Raw genomic sequence first — 13,536 nt, 5'->3', positions numbered from 1 at the left:
ATTTGAGGCTTAATGGGAGTAAATTAAACAAAACAGAAAAATTACATCTATTCCAAAAATCGTCGAGGACATAATAACTTTGATCTTTATCACAAAGTGGACTTCTTGGATTCTTTCTAAGAGAATATGTGTTTCCCCGAATTTTTCCCTTACTTTTTTCTTTTGTTTAATATATTGTAAATTATTTTATTAATAGTAGTTATGGAGCATTAAAGGAATATTATATAGAATTATTCTTATCATTTTTTATGTCCTTATTTCGATAAATTATTATATACTTGAAAAGGTGTACCAAATTGCATGGCTATTCAAATACGTCGGTATTTTCGGTTTCAGATCTATCATGAACGTAAATCAAGTTTTAGAAGAATGTTATTTTCCTGAGATGGAGTTTACGATTTGGTATCGGTTTTGTCACACACCTTTGTAGGTCAAAAACATTAATTTGAATAAATTACTAGGAAGAAGGTGTATTAATGCGAAGGCTTTAAATTAAAATTACTAATTACAGTAAAAGTCTATAAATATTACATGGTATTAGCAGAATGCAAATTATTAAAATATTAGGTTTTGATTGTGGGTAATTTTGGGTAATTTTGAGTTTCGTTTCGTTATCATACTTTTTCTTCAGATTTGAATGGCGAAGAGAACTTTATCTTGCTGAACAACTTGTAGCCGTTCTCATTAGCTTGATCCATGCTTTTCGCCTTAAGAGCAGCTCTTTGTTCTCTTTCTTCTCTCCATCTCATTCCGTGCTTCATTGGAATGAACATTAGGAAGTTACCGACGAAAACTAGACCAGCCAACAGAGTGAATGTACCACCTACTGTTAAGGAATGCTTCATCTTGGCAAAACAACCCATCAGAATGGCACTTAAACTACATCTCATGAAGTTGAAACAACTACTAGCCGTAGATGACTTCCCTGGGTAAAGATCAACCAAAAGTGTGCTCATAGCAGAAAGAGTACTCATTGCACAGAAGGAGCTAACACAAGAGGTAATTAAGATCGAAGGAATCTTCCAGCCTTTGTCACAACTCCATCCGAAAAGGATATATGTGACAACACACAAAAAGTTCTGTGGAAGAACAGATTGCAATCTAGCACCCATGATATTGAATTTCTCATCTTCTGGAATAATTCCAGCAGCCTTTTTCTCTTCAAATACCTTCAACTTCTTCTTATATTGGAAATCTATAATCTTACCAGTAGCAAAGGAACCAATCAGACCACCAATACCGGCTGGCAGGTAGCAAACACCGATGATCGTTAACTTATAGTTGTATGGAGCAGCTGACAATTCAGATGAAATAGCAGACAACATTAGTGTCCACATGGCAAAGGCTAAACCTGGTGGTAGTAGAGATAAGAAGATTTCAGGCAGGGCACAAATTTTGAAAGCAGATGTCAAATCAAAAACCGGCTTGGTCTTGTCTAGTGTCTCATAATCAGGGTTATCGTACTTTAACTTTCTTCTTGCGGCTGGTAGCAAGGTGACTGGGGCGATATTTAATGGATTCTTTGGTCTGATAGACAAGTTACCGACAATGGATCTCTTTGTCTCTGGAAGTAGCGCAAAGCAGATAGCAAATGATGCACCACAACCAATAGTTAGGAACCAAAAGATGGCTCTCCAATCCCATGCAGCTGCCAGAGCGGCACCAATTAGGGAACCAAATGCTTGACCTAAAAGCACAAAGCCAGAAGTAGCACCAACGAATGTGCCTCTTTCAGATTTGACAGTGAAATCACCAACGACACCTGAGCTGATAGCGATACTTGGTGAGATACCAATACTCTGTACACATCTTAGGAAAACAATAACACCATATGATGGAGCACAAGCCAGACCAATGGAGGCAACCACGTAGATCAGCATACCGATAAGTAGAACAGGTCTACGGCCGAACTTATCAGCTAGACCACCACTACAAGTTGGGGCCAAACCTTGGAATAATAGATACACCACAACTGTGATATTGACCATATTTTCATCGATGTCGAACTGTTTTTCTAACTGTTTCAGAGCTGGATAATAAATTGGGGAACCCAAAGAAGACCAGAACCCACATGCTGTAAGTAGGGCAACCATACACCATTTATCTCTGTAGTTCAGCAGGGAGTATGGAGCCGCGTTGTGCTGTATCTCCAAGTCCTCTTTAGCATCTTGTGAGTGAGTTGAAGAAATCTCAGACTCCAGGTCTTCTGGTAGCTCTCTTGTGGTAGTTCTGGAGACTGTTCCATACAATCCGCCATGCTTCTTATTGTCGTCGTCTATATCTGACAGGCTATTACTATCACTAGCGTGGTCATCGTGATAGAATTTAGGTTGTTCTATGTATTCGTTCGTTGACAAATCATCATTAATTGAATGTGGACCACTTTCCACCATCGTTATTATTATAGTTTCTTATCTTTTTTTCGTGATGTCCAAAGTTGCCATGTAAATCAGAACCAACAGTCGGTTATGATATGGTCAACTCCATCCATATATATATTAATTTGCTCCGAGTACCACTTGATGAATTGAAAATTCGTGTCCATAATATTCAATGACTCAGGCTCAACTATCCTCGCCGGAATATAGTTCAGCGTGAAATATACCACTTGGAGGCTAAGAAAATAGCGCTGTCAGTATATTGCAAGTAAGAGAAAAAAAGAAATAAAAAAAAGAAAATATTACGTGTATTGTTCTCTGCATTATCTTCACGGAACTTCACTAAAAACACTGCACAAATTGTTGTTCCGAGATTGCCCTTTGTTTCTGTTCTTTGCATCTCACCTCCTCCCTTCAAGATCTGTTTTCCTCTATGATCCCTGTAGGGGTCCTACGGCGATGCCCAGCTTGTGACAAAATGCTTCTCGCGGAAGAGGAAAAAGCAATTCTGTTCATGGAAAAGGCTTAGATACCCCCGTACCACTAGTTCGTTCTTCTCAAAACAGAAGCTCTGTATCCCAAGGGGTCGGAAAGGAACAGGGAATGAGATTCTTTCCGCTTCTCTCCGAGGGGCAGTGAAAGTACCGGAGAGGAACAGTCCGAAAAGCTAGGTTTCTGAGATCGAGTGAGCCCCACTACCCACAGACGTATTTGCAGAACTGACGCTGGAAGGGAGGAGAGGTCGAAAGTGGGTTGGTAAAGTGTCAATCACGTAGAAGTGGGTGGGGGTGGCAGTGGAAGGGACTTCCCCTTCCCCTTACAGTCGGAACAAATCGCGATTTGTTCCGACAGTTTTACGTAGTTAAGTGTGGTGTTGTGCGAGACTTTCTGAAACGATTTGTTCCGTACTTCTTCCTCCGTTCCTCCATTGTTCCGTCAAAGGGGTTATTTCCTCACTTAGCAGCTTTGTAGTTCTGTTGTTAAGGGCATGCGTAACTACATGGAAATGCAAAGCTAAGCAGCGTTTATCAAATTTCTAATAAGGAGAGATGGCGGTGATTCAATGCTATCATTTGGCATCAATTGGCCAATTGTTCGGAATATCGCCTTCTTAATCTATATTAAGGGGGGTGGAAAAGTCAGATAAGAATAGCGGAATGACCTGAAGGTCATCTAGGATAATGAGTCATGTAGCATGTTGCATAGCATATAACTAATATAGTCTAGATTACTATCAAGGAGATGACTTTCGGCTTAACGGTTCTCTTGTAGTTACAGAAAGTTCAAAATATAATGAGCAATGAAATGGTCTTCATAATATTTAAAATTACATAAGGATAAAATGAAAACATAAAAAAAATGTGAAAGCGAAGAGAAAACGAGACAACAAAAATATATATACTATAGATTCTAAATTGGATTTTCTCTTTTTCAGAAGTATGAGAAAGTAACGTAAAAAATAAGTCTTAGAAAAGATAAAACTATGTTTTTGTAAAACCTTTTAATAAATGAATAATAAAACAAAAAAAAAGAGAATAAAAGAATTTTGATGAATCAGCGAATTGCTGGTATGTGTTGGCACACTAACCATTAACTCGTGAGCAAACTTCTTTCCTAAAGGTTTTTATTCCTGAGGATTCTTCTCGTGATGGACATGCAATTAAGACTCTATCATTTGAAGCATTTTGTTCTTCAGGAGCTAATTTACAACAATTTTTTTCAAACTTTTGTCGAAAGATGTACACCTTAGTATAAGACAAACTTAGCCTTACCAGATCTGACAGCAACGGTACAACCATCGGCACCACCACTGTAGACACCATTTTCGTAGGAACATTCACCGTTGACGACGGAAGAGTCATCAGCAGCAACAATCTTGACGTTGTAGTTCAATGGAGCCTTGTTGTTTGGATTTGGAATCAAGGACAAGTAAGTAATACCGTTAGTGTAACCAGCACCGAAGTTCAATGGAGCCCAGTTACCTAGACCGGAACCAGCGTTACCCCAGACACAACCGTCTTCGACGGAGATACCAGCGTTGTTAACGTAGTATTGTGCGGAGGTCTTCATACCTTGCCATTGGTAGTAGGTGTCTTGGTTGACAACAGTCAATGGCAAAGTGGCACCAGCTTGGACGAAAGTTGGGATAACCATGTTTTCGGTACCTGGGTAGTCAGTTCTACAGATAGCAACACCTTGGCTCAACTTGGATTCAACTTCAGCAGAGTTAACACCCCATTCACACAAGTAGTCAGCGTTGGTGTTGGAACGGTACAAGTAACCGTTCTTACATAGCAAACCACCAATGGATCTACCATCAGCAGGTTGAGAAGATGGCCATTGGGTCTTGGACATACCTGGTTGACAAGCGTAAGAACAGTAAGAACCTTCCTTACAGTCACCACCAGTGGAAGTGTCACTGTTTTCAACACCAGACCAGCCGTTTTCACCTAACCAGCTGATTGGGATAACACCTTGACCGGCTGGGAATTGGGAACATGGGATGACACCGTCTTGGAACTTCTCGCTTGGACCAGAGAAAGCAGCCAAGTCACCGTAGATACCACCACTGTAAGAGGAAGAGGAAGAGGTGGAAGAGGATGGCTTAGATTGTTGGGAAGAAGAAGAGGAGGAAGAGGATGAAGATGGAGATGGAGATGGAGATGATGATGATGATGGAGCCAAAGTGGAAGTGGTGGAGTCAGCCTTCTTAGCTGGAGAAGGAGAGCTTGAGGAAGCAGGAGCCAAAGTAGAAGTGGATGGAGCAGCAGCTGGTGTTTGAGTAGACTGCTTTGGAGCTTGGGTTGGGGAAGCAGCATCGTTCTTGACTGGTGGGACGTTCAAAGTGTGACCTTGGTCATCGACGATAACAGTTTCGTAGACGTACTCAACAGCGACAGCTCTCTTGTGTTGGTGGTTACCTTGAGCAGTGGTAGTACAGTCTTTCAAGTCTGGCATGGCAGCAGCCAATGCGGTAGAACCTAGGATAGAAGCAGCAGTTAAAGTAGCGGCAGTTGTTAAGAATTTCATTTCAATATCGTTTGCTATAAGTAAAAATATCTTTGAGGGAGAAAGTTGAACAAGAACGATACCTATATTAGGGACTCTAGTTTCATCTATCTTCCTTTGTGTTCGTAGTCGCCTTTAAACCTATATTCTGATCCTATTTCTTGATAAGATGTATGTTTAATAGAACATTGTTACTTTGAGATGTTTTCCGTCATTAATATTTGTTCAGTTCAGAAGGGGGAGGAAGGCTTTCTGATAGGGAAAGATAGGATTTCAAGTCCATAAAGATAGGGTAAGAAAAATCTTGTCTTTCTTTACAATTGTCAAAAGTTTTGTAGATGTTAGTATTCAAATTCTGATTCAATGTGGTTGTTTGTGGTTTGCATTCCACCATATTTCAAAAAAAAAAACAATAGTACAGTGAGTATAAGATACCAAATACCATATCAAAAACGCCAAAATATTTCACTAGTCCATATTGGGGTAATATTTTTAGATGTCGTCATTACCATATTGTTGAGTAACATCGTATAGTCCATGATAGTGTTCCCCTTGTCCAATCCACATAAGTCATTGCCATCCCATCCCATCCCATCGTAGTGCAAAGTAAAAATAATAGGTTTCAAAAGTAATTGTTTACTTTGTATACCAAAATGGAAACTTGTAAACAAATTACGAACGCGAAAAAATTGTGAAAAAATTTCTTTTTTTCCCGTCGTTTGTAGACACGTACCAGATGATACACCTAATATGCAGCAAAAAAGCATAAAACGCGAAAAATGGATTGGAATGGATTGGGGACTCGATAACTCGTACAGAAGTTGTCAGCGAAAGAGGCCTGTGAGGAACAAGTGTGGAGACGCGATGACTGAATTAGGGCAAAACGCGAAAATAAAAGTGGAAGTGTCGCATCGCTATCAAGTTTCAGAAATCTGAAAAACTCGATTTGATTGGTAGGAGATGGGCGGGTGTTTCAAAATCAAAAGTTGCAAAAGTTTCATTTTCATAGTGTGGCAAACAGTGTGTTGTAAATGTATCATAGGGTATTAATGGTATCTTGTAGTCATTTTGTGGTGGTGTTGGATAATATTATAACATACCTTTTTAGAAATGAGACTAGATAGAGAGAGAAAAAAAAGTTAATAGTAAGGAGTGTAAATAGTTGGAATTATAGTCTTTTTTTGTATTAAAAAAAAAATAATACAGTGTATTTGTTTAAAGGAAAGTAAAAAGTTGGATTTTCTTTGGTGTGATAGTCTTGCTAAATGAAATATATCTCTATGTAAAAAGACAAGAAAAGAATAGAAAGTAACAAATACTGGCTTAATTGCAGTGCAGATAAATATTAATAGGAGACGGACTGATCCAATTTGCAATTCCTTATATATAAAATTTCCTTTAACTTTTTTCCCAATCGAAAATCAACAAGTTTTTCATTAACTCGTAATTTTGGTCCTTTGTTTTGTTTTCCATAGAGAATTCAAGAAAAGTAAACAAACAATCGAAACAAGTCAGAATCGTGTGGCACAGCAGTGAACTCAACGCACAGAACAAAGCACGTAAAGGGTACCACTTAACCAGACTACTTCGAGCATATCCGCCTCCAGGCTTTCTCTGTAGCGTAGAGCAGTTTTATACGGAAAAGGGACAGAGAAGAGATGAAATCTAATAACCAGGTCCACTTTTTGCTGTGAAATGGTCGTACAGTTTCACGACCAAGTGAATTTTTGAGAGAAGCTTGGTTTTCTAAGATCGGTGGAGAAACAGAGAAGATTGTGCTGTTGGCGAAGAAGACACCGTACACGTAAACGGGTATTTTGTACCTCCGTTTGAGAGAGCTTGGTAGCAACTCCAAATCTCTCTCTCTCTCTCAACTACTGCTGTGGATGTTTCTGAGGGTTGGCTAACTTCCGTGCGAGAAACGCGACTAGCACTCATCTCCTTTTCCTCTTCCAAGAAAACACTCGCAGAAGACCAGCAAGAGTATCGGTGCTATGATGTATACAAAGGAAAGAGGGGAGACAATCTGCTGTACAAAGCTCTCTGTGTATCTCCATTATATCTCTGCAGTATGTGCCAGGTGGGATAAAAACTTGAAATTGCTGGCTAATGGGATGGGTTCACCACTTTGTACCCCTTCGCAATCCCACCAACCTCTAAAATGACGTGGGCGTACAAATCCCCCACACAGCTGCGAAGGGACATCTGTAGGTTTTTATCACCGGTGAGCACACCGGCTTTCCGCTTCAAAGTTCTATGCTGGGTAGCAAGCACTTTCACAGCTTGCCGTCTCACTGCACACGCTTACACAGAAACTGCCGTTCAAAACCGCAGTGAGAATGGAAAGAATGATCTGCACTTTTCCGTCTCAGGGGAATCCCCAGCAAAAGAAGAAAGAAAAAGCAACTGATGTGAGTGAATTTTGTAGTAAAACATACGCACGGCAGTCTCTGTCCCAATTCGTACATAAGCTTTTCTTCATTCTTAATTGCTTGTATCACTTTAAGCGCTGGTATTGCATTACACTGTATAGACAGGGGGTATAGCGACAAAGAGAGATCTGCAATGCAGATCTATCATTAATTAATTAAATAGCACGCAAAATTGGAAACGGTACTGGTTTTCTGCTGGTATTTGGAGATGATTTACAATTCATTGGCCCAGCTTCACTGTAATAGCTGTGAATACAAGCCAACTGAATGTAGTCATTGGGAAGGATATACATTGCATCTCGATTTTATTAATGTGCGGACCCTTAATCTGCTTTGAATGAGGGTTTTTGAAAACATAGCAAAACATTCTGTAGATACTGGTATTATTATGAAGCTCTTTTTTTATCATATATTGCTGACGCCCTTACTTTGTTTAGTTTGCCAGACCGGTTACCATCCTTTGCAGTGGTTAGCACTTAATGTCAGAAGTCCACATCCTGATACCATAACATTAACTTTACGTGTAGTGCGACATCGATTTTGTACGTAATGATCACAAGTAGTCATAATCACAAGTAGTAATAATATCTTGTCTAGCTCTATTATTTACATAAGCTATTATTCACTTATTTCTACCTAATTATGGAATATTTGATACGTTAAAAAGCTGTTCTAGTGAGTTGGGGGTGTAAAAGAAAGCACAATTCACAATTCACAACAAAAAATTGCAATATAGCAAAAACAACAAAGAAATACAACCTACTCAGAAAGAAGGAATAGTGAGTCGACGTGTTACATTTACTATACACAGCAGCAAAGATTAATCTTCTGTCATTTCATTTGTTTAGAGAAATTGGTGGTGGTTGTTGGGGGGGGGGGAGCTTTCCTCTCTTACATCCCAATTGGGTGGTGCTTAGATCACGAAGGACAAAGACCAACCGATCTTGTGGACTGGTTCACTCAACTTCAAGGCGTCGAATGAGGTACCAACACCTAGAGTAACACCAGGTCTCAAGGCTTGCTTGTAGGACAAAGCTACGATACCGGCGTCGCTGATCTTAGCCTTGACTTGGGAGTTAGGGTCTGGCAGGTACTTTGTGGCGAACTCGATGTTGACGTTGGAGACGGTCTGTCTTGGGTTCAAAGTAGCTCTGGAACCGATTTGCAATTGTGGGGAGACGTTTTGGAAGAAAGTAGCGGTGGTGACTTGGTCGTTGTTGATGTTTAGACCTAAGTGGTAGTCCTGAGCGGCGTAACCCAAAGCGATGGCGTACTTGGACAAAGAGCCAGCTGCGATGTCGTAACCGAACTGAGCACCGGCAACAACACCAGACTCGTGGGCCAAAGTCATGTCACCGACGAAACCTGGACCCTTCAACAAGTCGAAAGCACCTCTAGCGGTGAAGAAAGGCTGGACGAAGGACAAGTTCAAGTTAGCAACTTTTGAGATGTTTGGGACAAAAGAGGTCATCAACTCGGTCTTTAGACCTGGGGTGATGTTGTTCAACTCGATCTTGGTGTTCAAGTTGTTGGCATTGGACCAGCCTTGCGTCAAGGTCAAACCGGTGGCTTTGTCGGTGAACTTAGCGTCCACGGTAGCGGCCAATGGGCCCTCCTTGACCAATTGCTTGGACTTGACGTTGAACTTGACACCGTTCTTGGCAACGGATTCCAAATCCACAGCGGCAGGAGTGGAGTGGTAGAAGTCCTTGTTCAATAGGTCATTGACACTCTTGAAGATATCAGAAAAGAATGGTGGAGCCATGGTTGTTGTTGTTACTTTTTTTTTTCTTAAGGTTTGGTAATATAATCCCAATACTTATTTGTAAGTTTTTCCAAATGTAAATATATATCAATTCAAAGGTGTAAATATATCAACAAATTATATATAAAGATAAGTTAATTTTGTTGAATTTGGAACTTTTTGATTAGGGAGTACATCGAGACCTGGAACGTGTGTGAGTTAGTGAGTGAGTGAGTGCATTAAGTGTTAAAGGCAAACTGAAAGATGAAAAGAGATGACGATGACACCCATAGAGATAGAGAAAGCATACCGGTGGGAGGGGAGGGGGGGAACCCTAGAGAAGTGTTGACTTTCTAGTAATCCATCGTGCACTATAATCACACCAAAAAGTCCCTCTTATCCTGTGGACCAATTGGAATTAAAGGAAATTCCGTTCCCTTTCCAAGCTTCTTTTCGAAGAGGCCTTTTCTAGTGACACCAACCTGAGTAGGAGTAATTCCCACAGCAAAAGTGAATAGAAGCTAGTTCCCTCCCCCAAGAGTGAGAGAGAGAAAGAGACCACAGGAATACCCACAGCCCACAGTCACGGGATTTCTTTAAGTCGTGAAGAATGCCAGATACAAATCATCATATACAATACATCACATGGTACATCCAATAATACGTCAGAACTCAACAAAAAACCTGAGTTTAATAGTCACTCTGTACGCTTATGCCACATGATTTAAAAGTCCATTTTGGACACTTTTCACGTCAAACCCTAAATGATTAATATAGGGCTTACACGCAGGGTTTTTTGCGTTGTGTATCAACAATTAGGGTTTTGCTTTCTCACGCTATTCCTGCCTCTCCGAGGGCCTCCGGGGGCCATTGTCTTATAGCGGTGGAGCATTTCTTCGTGATGTCCAAACATAACGTGGGAATCACATAAGGTTTTCTACTTTTTGAGGAGTTATAGGTTCTGATCTGGTCAAGACGAAAGGTACCTTGCAATTGCGGAAAAGTCTAAATCAAAAAAATGGAGTCCAACGATACCCCGGCCATGGAGGACGTGTCGCAGGCCGTGTCTAGCAAGTACGCCAGGTACCATACTCTGGACCTGCCGCGCATATCTAGTGTAGAGTTCCCGCTGGCGATCTCAACGAAGAAGCACAGCATTGTCAGGGCAATTGAGATGTGCGGAGGGATAGAGGACGTGAAACAAGCGCTGGATAACTCTACAGAGCCATCAGTGACGGACAAAGGCCTAGAGCTTTTCTTGAATAATGGGTTATCTCCGGTGGATCCCTGGGACGACGCCACCTCTAGTGCACGCAAACCTTTTTTCAATGAACACCCGATAATTGGCAAGCGTGTGCCCTTCAGAGATGACTCTATAGTGCTGAAGATTACCATGCCTGAAGGTACTTTGGAGAAGAATGGAAACGATGTTGCAAAGGCATTGAGATCACTGGATAGTAAAGATGTGTGTGCCACGCCTGTGGCAGTGGTAAATAATACCATTAAATTCAGAGAAATGTCTGATTTCCAAGTCATACTGGATAACGTACCGGCCGCGAGAGAGTTTCAAAAGAGTTTTGGTTCCTTGGATTGGCAAAATATCAAGAAGTTCATAGATTCCGTACCAGATAATGATAGCAGACCACAGGATAACATTAATAACATCATATTGGACAGATCGGTTAAGTCACCTAACTGCGATTTTCAATTACCACCACCACCTAGGTTCTCTATGGTAGGTTACCCTTTACAATACAAATACAAAGGTAATCCCTTTGCAGTCAAGAAAGAAAACGGTGACCATGAGGTGAAGGGCTCCTATTTGAAAAACTACCAGTTGTTTGTACATGATATGAGCCCCGAACTGAAAGTACCAGTGGAACCTCAGGATAAATTACTAGAGATCTACAACCAGGCTAAACAGTCAGGTGTATATCCAGGTACTAAGAAAGAATCGAAATTCTTTGAAGCTCTAGAAGAATGCCTTGCCATTCTAAGGTCGCTATTTGAAAAAAGACCAATTTGGGTTAAAAGACATCTAGATGGTCTGATTCCAAAAAATGTTTATCATACATTAAAGATTGCGCTAGCTCTGCTATCTTACAGATTTACAATGGGTCCCTGGAGGAATACATATATCAAATTTGGAGTTGATCCCAGATCATCTAGCGAGTATGCGAAGTATCAAACGGAATACTTCAAGATAGAAAGGAAATTACTAGAATCAGCAACTGTCAGAAAGAATATACCCAAGCCTCCTCCATTGGTATTTGAATCTGATACAAAAGATGGTATTGATAGCAGGTTCAGATTTGATGGTACTAGGATACCGTGGTACCTGATGCTTCAGATCGACTTACTTCTAGATGAACCAAATATAGCCGAAGTTTACGAAAAGGTAGAATACTTAGACAAACCTAATGAAGTCACTGGCTGGTTTACGGCACTAGATCTCGCAAAAATCAGGAGGATTGTTAAGTATGAATTGGGCTGTATGGTTCAAGGAAGATATGAATTCAATAAATATAAACTGAAGTATTTCAAGAGCATGCTGTTCTTCAAAGAATCTATGATGAACAATAACGGTGAGAACACTGATGTGGATGGAGATACCAATATGGATAGAGACAAAAACCCTGATGATATCACGCAGGATGACGATGAAGAAAACAATGGTGTTGAAGCTGGTGAAGATGAAGAAACATTACAAGAGAAGGAAGATGCTGAATCAGATAATATGAAAGTTAGCGTAATGAAAGATATTTCTGATGATGAACAAGATGAGCCTGAAGATGATTTCGATGTAAATAATGCTACTTTCCAGGACATTATTGGAAAGATACGGCGTCTTGATCCAGAACTTGCCGACAAATACTCAAGAGATCTTAGTGGCCTTGTCAATATTGCAAAATTATATGACTAGATATTCATAATTTCGATAAATAAAATTAACAACTCAATATGCAATACTCTTAAACTATGCCGAAGGATACTACTATAGTAACTATTCACGAACTCTTCTTCGAAGTTACGGTAATCATGATGACCTGGAATCGTAGAATTGACTTAAAAGCTATAGAAATGACCATGTTCACTACTAACATTAACTGAGTACACATGTGGATAAGAAGCAAGAATTAGTCAATTAAGCACTACAAACACTACTACTATCACATTAAGACCAATGCTGAGAAATTTAATATGGAAGAGGCTAGCCTCAACAGGTGGTCATCCAAATGCTACAAAAATCTCTCTTCCAAGGAGACCATTGAAAAAGATACGTCCCGGAAAAGCTAGACCTGCTATATACCATCAGTTCAATGTCAAGGTTGAGTTAAGTGATGGCTCTGTCATTTCGAGAAGATCCCAGTTCCCAAAGGACGAATTTCGTCTAATTTCTGATCAAAGGAATAACCCACTCTGGAACCCAAGTAGAGATGATTTGGTGGTGATAGATGTAAATTCTGGTGGTAGTAAAGATAAATTCAAACAAAAGTACAGTTCCATATTTTCAGTGGACGATGCTGTCGATACAAAAGCAGAAGAGAAGGAAGTCAAATCTAGCAAAGAAACAAAAACTGAGGACAAAAAGGAAGTCAAGAAAGATGTCGAAGAAGATGCCTTTGGTGTTGATGATTATTTGTCGTTACTTGATGATAGTTCTAAGCAGATAAAGACTGGTAAGCTAGCCCAAAAGAAAAAGAAAGATAAAAAATGATGTTGGATGAAAGTATAAACCTAGTTTTTAACATTGACCAAAATAGACACTAACTTAGAAACGTTATGTATGTATATATGCATGAGAAGGTCCGCCTTTGCACCTGTAAATAATTGTTAATTAAGCTATTCATGTCAAAAATGCAATGAAGATCAAGGGTTCTTGGTTTCTGCAAGTTCCCATTTTATAATTGATGGATTATCATGTCAGATAGGTGAATATGCAAAAATCAAATTTACTCTGTTTATGCTAACT

The 13,536-nt window shown here is 40.0% G+C and overlaps 5 protein-coding genes across 5 annotated transcripts; 2 read left to right on the top strand and 3 right to left on the bottom strand.

Moving 5' to 3' along the window:
* Positions 1 to 614: 614 nt before the first annotated feature.
* Positions 615 to 2,393, bottom strand: AQR1 (Aqr1p; the record flags this gene model as incomplete). The annotated part of the gene is made up of 1 exon (XM_448142.1): positions 615 to 2,393. The coding sequence occupies one exon, from the start codon at positions 2,391 to 2,393 to the stop codon at positions 615 to 617; it is 1,779 nt and encodes a 592-aa protein (XP_448142.1).
* Positions 2,394 to 4,124: 1,731 nt separating this feature from the next.
* SUN4 (putative glucosidase SUN4) lies at positions 4,125 to 5,408 on the bottom strand (the record flags this gene model as incomplete). Its single annotated transcript, XM_448141.1, has 1 exon — positions 4,125 to 5,408. One exon carries the CDS (start codon positions 5,406 to 5,408, stop codon positions 4,125 to 4,127), a length of 1,284 nt encoding a protein of 427 aa, XP_448141.1.
* Positions 5,409 to 8,732: 3,324 nt separating this feature from the next.
* On the bottom strand, positions 8,733 to 9,584 carry POR1 (porin POR1; the record flags this gene model as incomplete). Its single annotated transcript, XM_448140.1, has 1 exon — positions 8,733 to 9,584. One exon carries the CDS (start codon positions 9,582 to 9,584, stop codon positions 8,733 to 8,735), a length of 852 nt encoding a protein of 283 aa, XP_448140.1.
* A 997-nt stretch (positions 9,585 to 10,581) lies between these two features.
* Positions 10,582 to 12,486, top strand: TFC1 (transcription factor TFIIIC subunit TFC1; the record flags this gene model as incomplete). Its single annotated transcript, XM_448139.1, has 1 exon — positions 10,582 to 12,486. The coding sequence occupies one exon, from the start codon at positions 10,582 to 10,584 to the stop codon at positions 12,484 to 12,486; it is 1,905 nt and encodes a 634-aa protein (XP_448139.1).
* Positions 12,487 to 12,747: 261 nt separating this feature from the next.
* On the top strand, positions 12,748 to 13,281 carry MRPL36 (mitochondrial 54S ribosomal protein bL31m; the record flags this gene model as incomplete). Its single annotated transcript, XM_448138.1, has 1 exon — positions 12,748 to 13,281. One exon carries the CDS (start codon positions 12,748 to 12,750, stop codon positions 13,279 to 13,281), a length of 534 nt encoding a protein of 177 aa, XP_448138.1.
* Between the last annotated feature and the right edge of the window lie 255 nt (positions 13,282 to 13,536).

Source organism: Nakaseomyces glabratus, chromosome J, assembly GCF_010111755.1.
Source record: "Nakaseomyces glabratus chromosome J, complete sequence".
In the NCBI taxonomy this organism is placed as follows: Eukaryota; Fungi; Ascomycota; class Saccharomycetes; order Saccharomycetales; family Saccharomycetaceae; genus Nakaseomyces; species Nakaseomyces glabratus.
The sequence above is the reverse complement of the archived record's forward strand: the minus strand, read 5'-3'. Positions and strand labels throughout refer to the sequence as shown.